This window comes from Enoplosus armatus, chromosome 22 (genome assembly GCF_043641665.1).
Source record: "Enoplosus armatus isolate fEnoArm2 chromosome 22, fEnoArm2.hap1, whole genome shotgun sequence".
Lineage (NCBI taxonomy): Eukaryota > Metazoa > Chordata > Actinopteri > Centrarchiformes > Enoplosidae > Enoplosus > Enoplosus armatus.
Window position 1 is genome coordinate 3817830 of NC_092201.1, and position 20507 is coordinate 3838336.

General features: G+C 42.7%; 1 protein-coding gene across 1 annotated transcript; it reads right to left on the reverse strand.

The window, feature by feature from the left end:
- Positions 1-8240: 8240 nt before the first annotated feature.
- Positions 8241-20507, reverse strand: igf1 (insulin-like growth factor 1). The gene is made up of 4 exons (XM_070929053.1): positions 20460-20507; positions 18949-19108; positions 10228-10403; positions 8241-8300 (listed from the first exon to the last, which is right to left on the reverse strand). Exons 1-4 carry the CDS (start codon positions 20505-20507, stop codon positions 8241-8243), a joined length of 444 nt encoding a protein of 147 aa, XP_070785154.1.

Genomic DNA, 20507 nt, shown 5'->3' on the forward strand with positions numbered 1-20507 from the left:
GATATCTACAATATGTAGTTCAACAGTATGACTGATCTTCTATCGCCTAACGACTGTTGTGACTGGGCTCTCAGCCGTCTTATATATTCAGGCAGACGGCATTTTGTTTACAACTTAGAATTGTTAAATGTAAAAAAAGATGTCACGTCTCCTGCAGGGCTGCATCCATCTCAAAGGCCGAAGGTCAGAGGAAGTTTAAATGTCACAACAAATGTGTTCCATTAATGGGTGTTCCTTCGTAAAGAAAAAGGTGAGTAGCTCTGTTATGTCTGTTTAGAGATGTGATGAATTCATGAAACATGGAGGGCTGTAATTTCCAAGACAGCTCACAGGAGGTCAAAGGGCCGAAATTAAAAGTGGATCTTTTCCTTCAAAATCCGCATGCTGAAATGAACCCAGCAGGCGACAGGACAAAGACTGACTGCGCCCATTGAGTGATCATAATGAGTCATTTTCTCTGAATGGCATCAGTGGCTGCACACGGCTGAGAGACATCCTACGGTGGACCGTCCACAAAGGTCAGTAACATGGATGAAAACCTCCTAACTCTAGCTCCTGGTGAGACTAATGACGACAGGCTATTGCAGAAAATCATGGTGAGTAATGGTAAAGGGATAGTTTGACATTTTGGGAAATTAAATTATTTGCTTTCTCGATGAGAGTTAGTTGAGAACATGGATACCACTCTCATGTCCGTGCGTTAAATACGAAGCCGAAAGCCAGAAGACGGTTAGCTTAGCATAAAGACTGGAAACCCCGTGACCAAATAACTCCAACATTAATGACATTCCCATCAGTCTCAGCTGCACAAATGTTAGCACGCTGACACGCTAAACTAAGATGATGAACGTAACATTAACATCTGCTTAACATCAGCATATTAGCTTTGTCATTGTGGCTATGTTAGCATTCTGACGTTAGCATTTAGCTCAAAGCGTGGCTGTGCCTCAGTACAGCCTCACAGAGCTGCTAGCATGGCCGTAGATTCTTACTCTTTTTACACTTTGTACTTTTTGTACAGATTAAACAAACAAGACATAATGTGTTAATTAGTGAGCTTTAGAGATGCTGGTTGGCAGATCTTGTTACCTTTGAACAGAGCCAGGCTAGCTGTTTCCCCCGTATTTCCAGTCTTCATGCAATGCTAAGGTAACAGGCTGATGGATGTAACCTCATATTCACTTTACAGATATGAGAGTGCTATCAGTCTTCTCATCTAACTCTCGACAAGAATGCGTATAAATGTATTTCCCAAAATGTCCAACTATTCATTTAAAGGAGAATTTGATATGCCACAGCTCTGTTTGATTGACAGGCGCCCACACCCACCAAGGCGGCGACCATCAGCTGATGATAAAAGGCGGAGGCCAGCAAAAACCGTGGTGTTGACATAGCTCCTCGCAGGCTTCTTCTCAGCTCAAAAGGCTTACCTTATTAACATCACAGGAGCCCTAGCACAGTGGATGGAGAACCGGGACATGAATAATAGCTATTGAACTCAGCTGAAGTGATTTTACTTGGAGCGGTCAGCCTTTATTTTGTAAGTATTATTGTTGGAGGGCGAGGACTTCTACTGAAGGACTGAACTTGTCCACAGGGGCACGGCCGTTCCAGCAGAAGCACAACTGAACTTGTGAGCTTCATGCTCTGTTGTTGTAACCTTTCTCGCTCTTTCCCTCATTCTGATAATCTCTCCGTCCCTTTTCCCATATTTCTCCTGATATAAGCTGTATTAATGCACTGATATGGACAGCAGACAAGCTGCAAATCACCGTCCACCTGATCCAAAGCTTCTGGGCTCCAACAGCTTCCTTGGCACCGACAGATTCAACGAACTCTGAGCTGTGGTGAAGGTCTTTTATCTGGTAACCTTGATTTTTCCCTGGTCTGAATTTCAAAGAAATCATTACCATAATTCTCTAACAAAGAACATTAGCAAAAAAAAAGCCAAGAGTCAAATAATCTTATGAGGACCAGATGTGATTCGGTGGGTATCCATGAACATTATTTACAAAATCTTTATGTTTCCACAACACAGCTCGTCAAATCTTCAACCCATGCCAGTAAAGTTTATTCAACTACTGGCCGTGCTGTCGCTGATTTACAGTTGGTCCTGTTTGTAAGCAGTTGTAATTGCGTCCAGATTCGAATCTGCCTTGTGCATGGTTTAAATTTTAAACTCGAGGAAGCTGCAGAGCCCTTTTTTTCATCAGCTCTGTCAGCTGCTTGCATCACCTGTCAGTTGCCGGTGCTGTATTTCAATCACACCGCCCTACAGCTTTGTGCGTAGAGACCTCAGAAGTCTGGGCCCTATGACATCAGTAGCAGCATTGTTTTATAATCCTCCGGGGGCCAACTCATTATTTGCTCGTCCTGTATTAACACGCTGCCTTTCATCACCGACACTCGTCTTCTAATAGAAAATATAAAGGAGAGAAAAAACAAACAGTCGCAGCGGAGGGGAAGCAGCTCCGGTTCCAGGGAAATGTGATGCACTGATGCTTCATGCGAGATGTTTGATATCTGTGTGTTTGTGCTGCAGAGGCTTGAGTTGTGCCAGAGGCCGGCGTGCTGCATTCAGCAGAGATGCGGGTGCAAAAAAAAGGGGGGGGGGGGACCGCATTTTGGGCAGGATTTTTTTGTTGCCCAGAGAACAGACCATGGTTTCCTGGAACAATGCAGCTGATGAGAGTCTCTCCAAGGAAAATAAGGCTCTGACATCATGGGTTCTTAAAGCACACAGCTGAGCCAACACTCTCTCCTGCTATAATCAAGCCTCAGTGAATTTCCACTGTCGACTGAAATTGAGAAAGAGGGAGAATCTCCTCCAATAGTTTAGACACGTTTTATTTATTTATTATTTATTTATTTACACATGCTTTAATCTAACTGCTAACATTCCCGTTGTACAGCAGGGCTCAGTGTGCACTTGCTGGCTCACGATAACAATAAAACACGACACAAGGCTACTTGTAAATTTGTCGCGATCAACTCATCGCTAGCCAAGACTGGATGCTAGCCTCAGGACATGAGGATGCTTGGGATTAGAGACAACAAATGCTGAGTTGACAACAGCAGGAGAAAAAGTTAAACCCAGCAAAGTGAAGTCCTGTGTGTCCTATTGGAAAAAAAAAATGAATGGTTGAAGACTGATGAAGCCTTACAACCACTTTTCCTGTAAAACAACCAGTAGAATAAGTAGTAAAATTGGTGAGTGTAGTAAAACAGACCACAAGGTCATTCAAAAGACAATTGTGTGCTTAAGATGAGGAGTTGAAGAGTGTGGAGAGATTGTGTTTCAGGGCTCAGTCCAAAATCTGTGTCCTTAGATGCACTGGATCTTGAGTGCACGCAGATCAATGGGAACGGATTGTGCTCTTTCCAGAACCATCCTGGTTCTTGAGGTTATTCAAACAACTTCGTGTTGCACTCCTTGAGTCACCATGTAATCCAAAATTAGCACATACTGCATAAGAGTATAAACTGAGCATTTTCAAGACACCCTGAAGTTTGTATTTTATAATAATTACAACTGGATGATGCTGTACATCCGTATTCACTTTGATAATTGGCTTATTAGTTATGGCTTGGTCACTGCCCAGGCCTCCCTGCACACAATTTCTCTCTGATTTATTTGAACTATAAATCTTGCAAGCTTGCAGCCTGCAATTGGACCATTAGGGTGAGATAATTGATTCTGTATTAGTCATATAGGAGGATGAAATAACATCCAGGATGGCCAGGATGACCCGGGACCTCGCCAACCTCCCCGCTGCTCCACATTTTGATCTCCGCCGTCTGCTGAGCGCCTGCCAGAGAACCAATTTATCAGGGTTTGATTGTTGTCCCATATACATCCGTTTAAAAAGCGCTGACAGTGAGCGAGTGAGAGCTCAGCGCTGTCACTGCGAGCATCCTCCAAAGAGCTGAACATGCAGCTCTGGCCTCAGGGAGCACCACGCCCCGCTCTGTTTGCTTTGGCAGACCCCGCCACCTCTTAGGAAGTATCACTTTGTCATTCAGCACACACAGTACGCTCAGTTTCATACTGCACGATGCACAAAGCCTCAGCTTGAGTTACGGCTTCATCTATAGCCGAAATGCTTAAGAGAGAGAAAAACCTCTGCTTTGTAATTCTCTGCTGTTTATGTGAATCCACAGGGTTCCTCATAAAAGCCGTACAGAGTTTACCAGTGTGATGTTGGGCAATAGAGGGAATAATGTCTTTACAGGATGATGTTTCCCCGGGGGTTTTATGAGTGTATGTGCGTGAATGAAAAAACTCTCCAGCCATTTCTGTGATGTTGACAAGTGGTTTATTCAGCAGGAATTGTGAACAATTTGTCAGTATTTTTTTTCTACAGAAGGCAATCGAGCACCGTAACAGCGCTGTAATCAAACAGTTTCTTGGACAGTGAGCTTCAGGAAATTACATTTTCTCATTAAACACCCCACAGAGTCGTGAATGTCTCACTAACTCCCACATTTTAGGCTTTATTGATTATTTCACGTACGTGACAAAACAGAAATGTTTGAATGATTCATAGTCACATGGTTTGAAGTTGGTTGCTGTAGATTTCTTCATCGCTGCTCCAAATATACCAGAGGGACTTTTGTCTGGCTCACGTTGCTATCTATTACACAAGCTGTATTTCAGGTACCAGAGACAGTGTGTGAAGAGTGTATTGTAGCTGCAGTGCAGTTCAGATAACGATGGCATCAATTGATATTTAATGATCTGGTCATAGGTTTATTTCATGACATAATGCTGAGTGAGGCTTTTTCTCATTAAAAAGTCTTTGGTTTGTACTGTATATCTGAAGATCTGGGAGAACCAGACTTGATCTCCAACCAACTTCTTTGTCATTTCAGCCGCCAGGTCGACTGATATGAGAATTTGTAAGGAATAGACATCAAAGCACATATGCAAATTCCCATTTGAAAACCTTTACAGATAAAAACACACTTTTAAATTAATCGGTGAAAATAAGTCTTAATTCAGAGAGCTGCTGACAAATGTTTTAGTCAAAATAAATTAAACTCCTGGCTTATTCTTAAAGCGAGACTCTGTAACTTTCGAAGGAAATAACATATTTTTCCTCTTACAAATAAATATTTTATTCAATACAATCAGGGGTTTTGTCACTAAAGCCTTATTGGGTCTGGTGTGACTTGTGGCCTATGGAGGCTAATGTTAGCTAATGTTAGCAAACTTAAAGCAACAGTTGGACATTTAGGGAAATACGCTTATTAGCATTCTTGGCAAGAGTTAGATGAGAATATTGATAACGCTCTCATATCAACACCCAGAAGCCAGTTAGCTTAGCCTAGCATAAAGACTGGAAACAGGGGGAAACTGCTAGCTGGGCTCTGTCCGAAAGGAAAGAAAAATCCACCTGACAGCACCTAAAACTCAGATATTGACACACACATCTTGTTTGTTTAATCTGTAAGAAAACAAAAAACTGCGGTGTAAAAACGACACAATGGGGTCACTTCTGGTGTTAATTCATGAGCTTTAGAGGTGCTTTTTTGTGCAGAGCCAGGCTAGGTGATCCCTCCTGTTTCCACTTTTTGTGCTAAGCTAAGCTAACTGGCTGCTAGCTGAAGCCTTATATTTAAGGGAAGGATATGAAAGTGGTCTTGATCCTCTCATCTAACTGTGATGCTGTGTGACATTAATGAGTTAATTGGCGGACCTTATGGCTCTTCTCTACTCGTGCTGCTGTTACACTACATTTTAGCGTGTCACAGATAAACATAATGGTGTGTTTAAAGCATCTAAGTCGAGAGGATCTTGGGAAATGAAGGCAGATTTAATATGCCTTCATCCTGTAATTACCACTTGTAGCCAGAGTGGCTGCTGTTTAGCAAAAGTTACGTAGCCTCGCATTAAGTGTTTTTAATAATCAATACCTTGGCTTCCAGTGAAGTGCATGTACACACACATCTCAGGACAGACAAAAGCACACCATGAGTTTTAACAATCTCAATACAATTGGAAGAATCACAGTTCACAGTACTTTTGTCAAGATATTTGGCATAAGGGATCTATATTGAGAAAATAATTCAAAAACAGTAGAAAAAATAGCATTTTGCCTTCTTGGGACCACAACATGGTATTTTCTTTTTCTTTTTTTTTATCTCCATGCATTCACAGATTTCACACAGATACATTTACTCGCTTACACTACTACCTTATTAAACAGCTTACAAATAAAAACACTATTAAAATGGTGGCCACAAGGCTGTGCAAAAGGGAAGACCTCCAATGTAAGCCCTGCCATCTGTCCATCTTAGCCATCTCTTGCAAGTAACAAACTACAAAATAGCACCATTATACAGTGGATAGGATTCTTAATACAGTTTTGTTATATGAAACCATCATGTACAATGAATGATAGTAATGCATAGGTTAACATAAATGGGAGTACTGTTTGATTATACACAGGCAGAGGAGGCAGAGCCAGAGATGAGATGTCTTGGGTGGTTTGTGAGATAAAAATGACTGTAAATCCACATCGAGGCTTGAACGAAAAGCCATTACTGTCAGTCCTCATGCAAGGACTTCTCAGAACTGGCTTTTCATGAAACGTGTGTTTGTGTGTGCCTTGACCTTTGCTCACAGTTACACAACTCTCATTTACACTGTGGGTGCTTTGTATGCGTGTTTGTGTACCTGTTATATGTGAGCCATATCTCACATCTCCAGGAAGACTTGTCATTTTGGTTTGCAATATTTTCCAAATCATGAAATCCGCGTGTTTCTTCGGTGGACTTTGCAATGGATGCTGTGGAGTTTTGTTGAACTCTCACATTGATGGCAGGTAATGCAGTCCGTGCGACAACTGAAGTAGCAAAGTTCTCGGCCTCCCTAAACTAACAAAATATAACAGGCCAACTTCAATCAATCATTAAACTTCCCATCTATGTGGCTATTATTGACAAATTTGGGAACATATTGTTAGTTCAAGAGAACAAGAAAAAGATTTTGCTCTAGTCGATTCTGGTGGATCTCTTAGAGCGCTTGCTGACTTGCTGTGACTAAACTTTCATGACTTGCGCTTAACCTTGAACACAGGCCTCCGCTCAGACTCAAATGTTGATCGCCGACGACCGGATTGTTGGCAAAAATCTGATTTGGCCACAGTGGTGACATGTGAAAAGGATGCAGACGACAAACATTTTGCCTGATTGATTTGACTTATTCCATTGACTTGTGCCAAATGCACTTTGAATCCACTGGATGACCCATTTCTGACAACCAAACAAGCACTGACTGGCCAAAGAAACTTCAATTTAGCTTCTGGATAATTTGTTTCTCTGTTTTTGAAAACAGGCAAAAGAACTATCTTGTTTTTGTTGTACCTACAGTTCCTTAAAACCCCCTCTAATGGTGTTTGATCTGCTGTTATAGAAGTGTTTGGATTGTAGACTCAGGTCCTCAGGTTCTCAACATTTCCTGGGTCTTAGGAGAGATTTGGATTGGACTCAAACCTTCTAGGGACTCTTAAGACAGAGAGTCTTAAGACAGAAGAACGCTGCCTTCAGTCAATGAGAAGTAGGGATTTGACTTGGGCTCAAGGTAAAATAACTACAACAAAGTCTGATAATGACCCATCTGGTCTTTGTCCTTTAAAGCGAACCTTGTTTTTTAAAAATATCCTCACTAATGCATGTTGCATATAAACCAACCCTGAAGGTAAATTAATCCGATTTTAACTGGGGTAGTAACTGTTCTAGGTGAGCGGTGACAAAGTATCCTGTCTTACCAAAGAAGTGAATTAATCCACTCTCTCAGAGTAAAAGGATTTACCTCCGCAAAGTTCAAGGGACAGGATGGACCACTCATTCTCAAAACACAGCCTGCCCTTCACTGATTGGCTGAAGCCCAGATCCATTCCCACCTTTCCTGGAGCCAGGGGATGCTGCAGCTCCCACTTGGAGGTATAATAAGCTCTTGTTCGTGTCTCAGCAGCTAAACTAGTCTGTTACATTGCATTAACAAAGAATTCCTCCCGATATGGAATGGTGCAGTGTATAAAATAATCACAAGATCCCTCATCAAACCCTTAAACACCACTTAGCTCTCAGGTTTCAATCATTTTGAAGAGCTTTACGGACCATTGTTAGCCTCCTTTTTGTTTTGTTTTACAGTGAACCATTCCACAGGGGTACCAGGTAAGGCCACTCCCTTCTCTCTTCCCAAGTCGCTGGGCATTTGTCCATTCGCTCCTTCCCTACATTCTGTAATTTCTGCCCCCCGTGTTGCCTCGACTTGAGTTTTTCTGATGCACTTCCTGCAACAAATGAGAAACACAATTTAGACGTATAGCAGAGATACAGAAGATACAGGAGAAAGTTAACAATAAGACAGACAAAAAAACCCACAGCTGTTCTTTGGATGCTGACAATGAAATTTTGTCAAACTGAAATTAAAATTCATGTTTGCCAAGAAATTTCAGTCAATGCTAACGTGTTGAATGTTGTAAAGGAAAAAAAAGCATCTGTCAATTAAATCAAAAAGCATCTGTCAAATGAATGTAATGTAATGTAATGGGACATAAACAACAATCAGCGTTTGTAGGCTACAAGGCTCAGAGGGTAGTTAGATGTTGAAATAACATGATAGATAAGTAATGTCTCGTGGGAAAGTTAACAAGCTAGGTGGAAGCTAGTTAGCCCAGCTTGCTAGCTCCCTCTTTATGAGTTGAATACAAACTTCACATTATGATGGGTTCTCCTAATTGTTAAATGTTGTAAAGGGATATCTTAAATCGCTAACGGTTCATAACCAAAGCTATGCGGGCTTGTAGAAAAAGTTGAAAACACATCTTGTATGAAAGGCTACGCTACTGACGTGCTACGGAAGTTAACTGCGTGTCTCCTAGCAACGCTGGCTCCCGAGCAAACCGCCCACCCACAGACTTGAAGCTGTCCAAGAATGCTTCATCTTCTTATGAAAAATAGCTGCGATATCATTATAGTTTATATTTCCTGACACAAAAAGTGAGGAGAATTCAAATTTCAGGTTTGACTTAAAGAGAGAAACAAGAGGAGGATTCACACAGCAATGCCACAGTTTACAGCGCACCACAATCCGGGAATGAAAGAACAGACGAGTGATGTGGAAACCACTGCACACGAAGATACACTAAACGTGATACGTGCGCTTCAGATTCGGACCTCACATGTGTCAGTCTGTTATGGTGAGATGCCAGAATTTCAGCACATAATGTACAGTAGCAGAGTGGAGATTCTGCCTGGGGAGCAGGAGTGCCACTGGGTCTACCACAAAAACCACTTAGTCCCTTCTCTTGCTAATGGTTTCTTTTTTGAGAGAAGGGTAAAAAGCACACGGTCAAATCTTAAAAGGATCACACTCTCCTGAAGGTTGGCAACTCGAGGATGAAACAGAGTCTGCATTTAGACCTCAGGCGTTCTTTCTTTGGCCAAGAGATTAAGATTTCAGAACTAAGATTGGTTAAACGAAATCCCTCTCGTTTCAAAATAAAGGTTGTCCCTGCTTTTGAAACTCTTGAGAATGTCAGAGTGGAGATTTGTGCGGTTTATAGAGGTTTAAATGACATCATAAAAACTAACAATAACATGGGAAGTAAAGTATCCACTGACGTTCATACCTTGAAGGATGAATGACTATGTCCAGATAAAGGTCTCTGTGGGAGGAAAATGAAGCCACTTAAGTTGGATGGATTCGTTTATCTTGCTATACAGTAAACTGCTAGCAAACTTGAACCTACTGACTTGAAATAACAGTACGACAATTTCCAAAATGCGCTTAATGAGATGAGAAGTTTGAGACCACCCTCGTCTTTACACTGAATATGTAACTACAGCCGTCACCCGGATATCTCAGCTTAGCATAGAGACTGAAAACTGTTTCTAGTCTTTATGCTAAGCTAAGCTAACCATCTGCTTGCTGTAATTTCGCACTGAACGAACAGATATGAGAGTGGTGTCGATCATCTCAAGTGTATTTCCCAAAATGCCGAACAACTTCTCAGGATATTACGTGCGCATGCTCTGACAGAAGCTACCAAAACATCAACCCTATTCTCTTGTTCCACATTTCCTGATGAGTAAACCTTTTTATTTTGGAGTGTATCTGTTCGGTGCTGTGCTCACCTTCTTGTTTTTTGTCTTGTCTGGCTGCTGTGCTGTCCTACGCTCTGTGCCCTTGTCCACTTTGTGCCCTGCGGTACTAACCTTAGGTGCTCTCGGCATGTCTGTGTGGCGCTGTGCCCGCACAGAGCGAGCAGCCTTGCTAGTCTTGGCAGGTGCACAGTACATCTCCAGGCGCCGCAGCTCACAGCTTTGGAAGCAGCACTCGTCCACAATGCCACGTGATCGCCGCGCATTGGGGCCATAGCCTGTTGGTTTACCTGTTAGAGAAGAACAGAGACAGGAGACGTTAACAACGTAGCTGGTCATTACAGCTGAATCTCTGTGTCACAAATTCCCTCAGCATTTTCTTTTTCATTGTTCAACTAAACTGCATTTAAAATTGACATTTATACAGATTTTGGATGGTGGTTTCTTATTAAACAGTGTGTTTATCTGCATCTCCGTATGCTGCAAACGTTAGCATGTCCGGCTAACTAGCTTAGCACTTAAAGTAGAAACCCAGCGTTACGTCCAGGGCCAGCGGCATTTCATACTACGTTATTTTACTTTACTTTATTATTTTAACTAAGGAGGATGGACATTAGCGAACACACAATTATAACTTTTATAAATCAGAATTTCTTCCTCTCTAATGATTTATGTATGTTAGCAGAATTAATCAAACTAATTGTGGCTCGTGGGCATACGCTATGCTTGTAATAAAGCAGTGATATTGGCGAGGTCATGGGTCCGATTCCTCTGATATATGAACAGCCTTAATCACATGGATTTCTTCCGTGTAAAATTTACAGCGTATCACATTGCACACTATGGACCCTTTTTGGCAGCTGCTTCCCTGTAAAAAGGGGGCCGCAGTCACCCAAACGTTGAGAATATCACGGTCAGCCATTTTGGCCCAGGTATCTTTTACACAGAGGCCCGTCCAGCGAGGCCAAACCACAAGCCCTCCGGGCCTGATCAACCTGCAGAAACAGCCAGGCAGGCTTTGAGACCGCACCCCCGTTGGCTATGCCCCACTGTTCATTCACATTTTCATTTGGCAGAGGCCGGAGCACCCTGGAGTCTCTCTGGTAGAACAAGGATGCTGAAGACGGTGGCCTGACGCACCGCCAAGAAACGGCCGTAAGTTCAAGGCCAGTCAAGGTGAGGTGGAAACTGTGCTGTAGTCTATAACATATCGCTTAAAAAATGGGTAAAACATTATCTAAAGGTGTGACACGCGCTTTGGGACTCAGTGACCACATCGCGTTAACATGACGCCAATACTCACTTCCTTTTTCAACCCCCAAAACCCACCCTCTTTTGGTGGCCTTTAGAAAAACTCTCCATTTACAATTCCCTGCTCATCTTGAGCAATATAGCCCTGATGGGCTTTTCCCTGTTACCAAATAAAATAATAATAATTTAATATGGCATTTACAAGGAGGAAATGCCTTTCCCTCTCAGAGTTAATAGCTCTTGGCTGAGAAGCCTGCCAGTGCTGACAAAGTGCATTAACTTCTGCTCTCTGTCTGCCTTGTCCTGACAATGTTGTTTTGGACAGAGAGCGGCTTTCATTCAGAAACAGAAGCATCTTTCTCCCTGGACCCCCAGACACAAAGCAGAGTGGAAGATAATGGAGGTGTGAATGGGAGGCAGGAAAAGGGGGAGGCGGGGGGGCGATAGGGAGGCTTTCATGTTGCACATCAGGTAGAATGATGCTAAAAATACACTGTGCACCTGCATTATTTAGGGAACAGAAGAACCGGATTTACCCAGATCTCAACCTGCCAAAGTGGATGCGTTAAATGAAATATGTAGATGATAAAAAAAAAAACTTAATTCAGCTTTTTAGATTTGCATTTTTATTCAGTTCTAACGCTAATTTATTGGCAGTTACACCTTTTATAGCCAGGTATTCCACCGTGTTTTTGTAATTCTTTCTTTTCAGTCCTTTCAGTCATCTGAACAAACAACATCTGCTCTTTCTCCCCTGCGGTGTGTATCAGTGGGACCAGCCTTGGCTGCTATATTAACACCTGATGTCAAGAAAGAGAGAAATATGACGTTGAGCCCTGGCTGGCGATTATATAATGGCTGCTGAAAGCCAAAAGAGGGGCCGTGCCTCGTTGCCTGGTCTGTTTTTCAATCCCTCCCAATAAAGCCTTACAAATTAACATCCGCTATTATTCTGAAAATAGCTTGCAACCCTGCTGCACAAACAGCTGGAAGGGAGAGAAAAATCAGCTGGCACCGGTTATAACATGTAGGATAATCAACTTGGGCAGGTTGGGGAAAAACACGCATATAATAATCAGGTCTAAAAGCTTTGCAAGGTTTTAAATGCTTCAGTTCCATGGATAACTGCTGTAATCCCTCATAAACAAAGAGTTGTTTTTTGTGACTGTTGTTAAACAAATAAGGGTAAACAACCTCTTCTGCCAGTGCTTCCCGCCTTACGGCCCTCTGCTGTTTGAAATCGACTCTGGATGGAGGACGCAGGGGTCACGCATGTTGAAGTTCAGATCAGAAAGTGTGTGTCAGCGTTTCAGCCATCATGAAGAGGTAGAGCGCAGTTGTGTTATAAACACACTTATATCGATGATTTATTACGTTCGAGGCTGAAAAAATGGTAAATATACACATATTTTCTTTCCGCACGTTTAGTGGCCCAAATTGAAAAAGTTAATTTACAGGAATACTCCACCGAAAATCTATCTTTTGAGTATCAAACACTCACCACTTGGATTAAAAGGTAGTTCGGACGGTTTCATGGCTTGCTTCTTTGCAGAGAATGTAAACGTGTCAAAACATCAATAGAAACTTCTCAAAGCTCTCCTGCAGCATAATCCACTTCTCCCCTCTTTATCTGCATGTTCAATGTGTTTCAAACACTTTCTCCGCATCATAGTTCACTACTTCTGTTCAAAGTTACGAAGCTCCACCCGAAGTAGCGTATTCAGAGATATGTGGTGATTATTTAGAAGATAGTGAACTCACAGATTACTGGGTGAGAACTGATGTCACTTGAGGCTCGAGACATGGAATAAACAATAGAGTACTCAAGGACCGTTGTAGGGGCGTGTTGCTTCGGATACTGGTGAGATGATGAAATACACTCCAGGAATGCTTGTTGGAGTAAAGCATCTATGAGTATGAAGGCTTATCAGACACCAAAACACTGCTCAGAGCTTTTCAATCCCATGAGAAAGGATTTTACAACTTTGGAAAATCATTCTGTCCTCGACAATTGCCAGGTAGAGTTACCCCATTCACATTACAAATGAATCTACCAAGAATGTCCATGTATTTGACTGACCAACGCAGCACCTTGCCGGATGATGTCATATTGTTTTGTGGCAAAAGTTGAGCCAAGCAAAATCTTTTTGCTGGGCGATCTTGCATTTTTCTTGCCAGAGCTCTCACAGAGGTCTCATTGAAATGAATGAGAGGGCTGTGTTTTTTTCACACAGTGGTGTCTGAACACGGCCTTATGCCGCAGAAGTGGTTTGAGACGTTTCTATGGATGTTTTGATATGTTCTGGCATATTTTCTTTTTTTCCGTAACTCTCAGTTGCCTTGTGGAATAAATTGTATCTGCCGTGAATCCAAAACTGAGTGCGGCCGCCGTCCTCCACGAATGAGCAGGCTGCAAACTTTTCAGAACCACCTGTCACGTGTTTGATAGTTTACCTGATACGAGTAGTTTTATGCAGTAGAACCAACTGCCTCCCACCTGTCGAGTTTAGTTCAGATGAAGCGTTTCATCTAATGCCATCTAACGTCTTAGGTTTGGGTGTTTGACTGCCTCAGCACACATAGTGTTAATTCCTCTTAAGGATTGGCACTGGGGAGAGATGGCTGGATTCCCCCATTCCAGAGTGGCACAGAAAGCATCTAAGTTTTACAGCTTGGTCATGGTCAATAAAAACCAGTGGATTCTTGGAGCCTGTGCACTGCTCTTCCTGCAAAGTGTCAGGCAGTTTACGGCTGGGCAGGGACTATAAGAGCTGCTAAAGTACTGGAAACTATCTCTTTATCACTGGTACCACAAAGAGTTTACGGCATGAGTGACGTGTTCCTCGCATTACTGTACCGTGACACTCGAATCTTATCCAAATGCACTGCCCCTAGAATTAAGTGCTGTTCACAGCATTAGCAATATAGATCAAACTGGATTTATTAAGGGTACACTTCTTGGTCACATGTATTCACTTTATTAACAGCTTTTCTGTCCAGAAGTTTACCTGATGAAGGTAAAACTGAGGGTCCATCTATCTATCACAAGATATCTATCAGGGTTAGACAGGGTTGTTCCTGCCACTGTATCTATTTTTGCTGAAATGTTTGTGAGTCTAAGTGATCAATAGCTTGAATGCGAAATGAAAGACCATTTATGAGACTACCTAAGGTGAAGAAGAAATCAAGGATATCATCTATGAGTCTTTGTGATCTCTGCACTCCTGCAACAAGATATATCCTCTTTGTAGAGGTCCTACATTATGTGACTGGATTAAACTGATGAAGGGTTTCAAAGGTAAAGTACTGTTTAGTCCCAGAGTGTCCTCAAATCCCTTGTGTCTCACCTTCTCCTAATGTACAGATCTAAATCTGGAGGACGCCTGCCTGTCCTTTTCATGAGATGCCTCTTTGTTCCGCTGAGCACCAATTCACAGAAGGGTCAGAGATTTTTTAGTTCAGGTCTTAATGGGAAAACGACACCTTTCTCAGTGATGGAGAGGACACAGGAGGTCTTTCTTCAGATCTTAGTGCCTTCCGCTGTGTTCAGGTCCAGTGTAAAACTAGGGAGGGGAGGGGAGGGGGGGTGTCCTGATCATCCTGTAATCCACATAATCCCCTGCTGCTGAGGGACAAGGCCGAGCTATGTCTGTGTTTGAGTGCGTGCATGTGTGCGTGCATGCATGTGACGTGCTGTTTGCACATTCTACCTCTCTCTCCAGCTTCGGTAGCTTTGAATAAAATTGACAGGGACAAACACCGAAGAGGAAGTCTCATCAATGGCTGCTAAAAGCAATTTCCCCTCTCCTTTCCACCTTCACTTCACATGCCAAAACACCTAAAAAACATTACAACGTTTCATATTTGGCTGCTCTTTTTTTATTAGAACTTCATGTACCAACAATTAGCTCTTAGCCAAAACTGATGGATTATTCCATCTTCGTCGTAATTCAAGAGAGTTTGCGCATCATTCATTTAGCTGAAATCAGCAGTAAGATTATATATCTCACACTCACTCTAGAATAAGTGTGAATATTTTAGCATGAACTGATAAAATATGAAGTGACTTAGGACAGGGAGCCACTTAGCACTTACACTTTAGCCAAAAAACTCCCATAACAGATCTGATTCATGGAATGAACATCGCAGTAAAATCACCCCACGGTCCTGCCTGCTAAAGCATTACAAAGACAACTGAGGATTTCTAGGTCAGGCTAATAATTGGAAAAACTGACTACGGTTGTGGATTTTTTTTCTGTTTCATAGACCACAGTTTGTTTCATTACCTAAAAAAAAAAAAAAGAAGAATTTCCACCAACTAGTATTTAGCATTTCTGTCAGGGTTGGAAATTTGTAGTCTTAAAATGCAAGTGTGCTACTTTACTGGTGACATGCGTAAGGTGGATTGGCAAAAGCACTCTCAGCACAGAAAACCCACTGTCGTTGCAACACTGTCTCTGGACACATTATCAATCAGGCGGCTGCCAAGTTCAACACGGCCAGACTGGAGGGGAAGAGTTCAGGGAAAGGAGCACGCCTCCTTTGGCCAAGCTGTTACGCTGCCGGGTCCTATAGACGACAGAACCCAAATGGATTCTCCAGATATTTTTACGCAAACAGCCACTGGTACATTTGGCGACCGAGAGAGAGGAGAAGGAAAAGGAATGACAGCGAGAATATGAGAGAGCGAGAGAAACAGGGGAAGACAGGGAGCAGCATATTTTCCGAGGCACAGCACCCTGCTGCTCAAACCTCATCGTCTTTTCAGAAAAAGGATGGAGTGTTCGTGAAATACACCTCATTTTCAACACAGGAAAATGTGGCATTGATAGATGGACGCTGTGCAGTTCAGTGACTGCACAGTGTAAGGCAATGCGGGAAAGACAAATACATACGCAGTACCACAAAAAAGTCTGTTCCTGCTTAAGAAGTGTATTCTGCATGAGGATTCATGAGTTACATTGGCCTCCATTCAACACTTTCTCATGAGATGAATATGGACAGTGGTGCTATGCTTCTATAGCCTGTGAGAAACATTTACAAAACTGTAGTAAAACCTTGCTATCGGTAGCCAAATGTGATGCATGATTAACTAAAAAGCTGTCTTTGACCATGTAGTCCATGATCTTCCACTGCCTCTCAGCCTAAATGAAGAGAACATGATCATTTATACAAGAGAAGTGCTGCAGCAGAGGGAATCCAAAGACCAAAAAGTCTTAACTGGCAGAAAACTGGCAATCGAGCAGCCTGTCATGACCACTTCACAGCATGTGAGTGTTGCCAGCAGCATCTGGACGAACAAGACTCGCAGCTTTGCAGCAGCTTGGCAGCAGCTTGGTGGCTCTCCAACAACTCTCTGGCAAACGCCGATGCAGGGCCCGATGCAGAGAATAATGTTGACTGGTCCTGGAAAAGCCGCATGCAGGGGTGGAGGAATGTGGCAGCAGCAAGGTGCATGGTGACACTACTGCCAGACAGAACGCTGATATTGGATGATTCTGCAAAAAACTTCGGATTACGTTCAATGACATTTTGGAAGGTTATATGCCACCGTTTTAAAGTATTTCTACAATGTCAGTGAATGGCAGCAACAATAATGTAGGGTAAGGTTAAGGTTAGGCAACTGAAACACTTGATTAAGGTTAGGGCTAAGTGTCAGGGCTACGGTTGAGGGTTAGACTCAGTGGAAACACCCATTCATAGTCCCCCTACTTTCTGTATAGGAAACACTACTTTCTTCATTGGTACTAACAGTCGACATTGGACACAAATCATTCAATATGAACGTAATTCTTAGCCATACTGGGCTGTGCATTGGCATGATGGGAGCACGTATGCCCAGTCCAGCCCAGTATCCACAGGAATCACATCCATATTATACCCCCCAAAAAAAGTGCACAGTATCGGGGGACCTCTTCAGCTCTCTTGTAAAAGGATGCCTTTATTGGTACCATGACCAGGTACCAATGGGAGGGTAGTACCAATTCCTCGAAATCTTTGCAGGGGCTATTTGTTTCTGTTAGAAACACCAAGGAAGGTGATCACGGAGTGCAGTGAACAGGCAGTTCATGAGAGGATTAGACTGAGAAGCCAATCACGACCAGTAGATTATGGTCTATTGTTCAGTTTTCAGCCACGCTAGCGACGTTGGCTGCAAGGATGGCAAAGCTGGTTGGTCGGTCAGTCGACCACTTTGGTCCTGATTGAAATATCTCAACAACTATTGAATTGTAATAACTTTGGTGATCCCTTAAATTTTCCTATAGCGCCATCGTTAGCATTTAGCTCAAAACACTGCTGTGTACAAAACAGTGGAGTTGCACAGAGCTGCCAGCATGGCTGTAGACTAGTTTAATATCTTACCAATAAAATGTACACATCTATTTTGGGCTTTTAATGGCTTTAGATTTGCCTCACTATACACTGGTCACTACTTCATTATTCCCCTGCTGTACTGAGGCTGGGATTTAAAGACTGGCCCCCTCCAGGCCCCTAATCTTCCATCCGTCACCAAGTTCTCTCGAGAAGGTGTATCTGCAAACCGCTCTAGGTTCAGGTTAAGGCGAAAGCAATCAATTACTGGAAAAGAGAACAACTGCGAATGCACTATAGATGCTGCTGATTTCCCACAGAAATCTTATATCTTCTTCTTCTTTTCTTTTTGAAATTGGCAGCTGACAAAGTCTACCACATGTGGAAAATCTTTCATAACTTTGGGACTGAACCAAACCATTAATAATGGATTGTTATGTCAAAACTGCACAGAAGTCAGAGGCACAATCAATTATTATAAAAGAATTTAAAAAATAAATAAAAAACTTTTGGGGAGATACGAAGCCCCTCCAGGATATTTGGTGCAAATTGGCTTAATTGATGGATGTCAGCCAAAGAAATGTGAGTAATGAGGTTATAAACTGCAGCTCTGTAGTGTTTGAGCCAGTTATACTGCTAATGTACAGTCACACTGCTCGTCTCTGACAGAAAGATCAGGATACATGTCCTGAGAAACACTGGCTGCCGGTGGAACATTGCACCTAACCTCGGTAGCTCCATATATCCTGTGCTGTTCTGGGCTGGGTTGTACCCTTAATGGAAAAATCTGAGATTTAAATCCTGGATTGTTGGTGGAGGGTTTTCTTTGGGTCGCTTTCCCTTCTCTGGTGGAAAAAAGAAAAAACTTCACTGCAACATTTAGTTTCTGCCCCTCCTCTTTCTTAGAGATAGTCAGCCAAATTCCACTTAAAGCCCTTTGCCCGTGGGGCAAAACTGGCATTTGCCACCAACAGTATAGTTACTTATCTCTATTATTCCATATTTCATTTAGGTTTGCTTGTTCAAAATCTGGGCTCCTGTCCATCAATGAGAGTCGAGCACTAAAACAAATGTGCAGGGGTGACTGTGAACTTGAAGAGAAGATGTAACGGTGGAAGACGAATGAATGAAGGAAGAAAGGGAACATTAATGCAGGGAAAGTCAAGACAAGATGTCAAACTGGCTGCTTTTTTATTTATGAGCTCGCTGGAGGTGGAGAGCTCTGGGACAGATACAGCCAACCTTTATGAATAAATAAAAAGGTGCACTTACTGAAATAAAAGCCTCTCTCTCCACACACAAACTGCAGCGTGTCGACCAGCTCCGCCCCGCACAGGGTCTCTGGTCCCGCCCCTGTTGCCGTCGGAGTCAGGGTGAGGACGCACAGCAGTAGTGAGAGGGTGTGGCTACAGGAGATACAGCACATCGCACTCTGCAGCACAGGGAGAGAGAGAGAGGGAGAGAGAGAGCTTTAACATGTTCACTGCTGTTTAAAGACGGAGCATCACCAGAGAGACATTCTCATTTAAGCAAAGAAAGTCATACTTTCAAAGTCATTGCTCTCATATTACACTGCTGGACACTGAGCAACACGCCGTGACAGTTGGTGGCTCCTGGCTTGCTCAATGGCACATCAGTGGTGGCAACACTAAACATTTTCCCACATAAGACTGAATCCAGTGAGCTTAAGGCTTGTTTCCCCAAACTTCCAGGCTTTCCCTCTGCTAAAAAAAGAGAAATAAAATAAGAAATAAAAGTGGCCGTGGCCGCAGATGGTAACTTTACAGGGTTTTGGAGATGTGGAGGAAAATGTATTAAATCAGAACTTCCACTTGGTGCCAGAGTCAAACAGTCAAACAGGAGGCTGACCAGCTCTGATGCTCCGGAGCGCCTGTGCGCAGCAGAGCGCGTCCAAATTGAAAACACACGTTTCTCCTTATCATCTGGCTACTCAGCCCCCCCGTGTATGTCCTCATAAGTTAATAGCAAACCATATTAATCAATGAAACTCAAAAGTCGGTCATTAATAACCACTTCTTAATGAGGCTTCGGCATTTCCCCTGTGCCAAGAAAACAGCTGTCAGCGCATTATTGCGCACAAAACTAAAAGTGCTTCGAAATTCAAAAAGCAGAATAAGAGATGCAAAAAGCGCCAGGGATCTTTCCGATCCAAACTGTGAGATGGAAAACGGCTCTCCCGCCAAACCCAGCCGAGGAAGCTGAGTGGGCCAAATATACATAATAAAAAGAATAAACACAGGACACTATCCATCTACATCACAAACCCCAACCGCACGGTCCCATGTTAAGCGCTCCTCTCTCTTAACTCCGCAGCCTCAGGTTAGATATTTAGCACTTAATAATGCAGACTCAGCAGTAATTACTTTGAAAGTTGCAGAGCTGCATTAGGACTTTCTGCTGAAAAAGAGCGCAGAGCGCACAGAAGCGCTGAGGATGAAACCCCCATTCATCCGAGCCGTGAAACTCATGCACGATTCATGTCAAGAAAAAAAAGTCAATTAAAGCAGAAGTGGGACAATCGTTTGTTATCTGTTGAAATAAAAATCACCAAGACATGCAGGACAGTTGCTCATAAACAGAATAAAAAGCATACAAATCAGAATAAATCCACATCTATCATGCATCTAAAAGCAGTAAGATACAAATAAGCGATGACAATTCCCTTTTATTGTCTCAGCTTAAACTAGGTAAGGATGCTCTGTGCAAATAGTGAGCAAGTGAAGGTGATAATCTATAGTGTCAAAGGAAATCAGGTAAGTTACCTTGAAGACATCACATAAATGCCACTGAAAGGAAAGAGCGCTAGACAT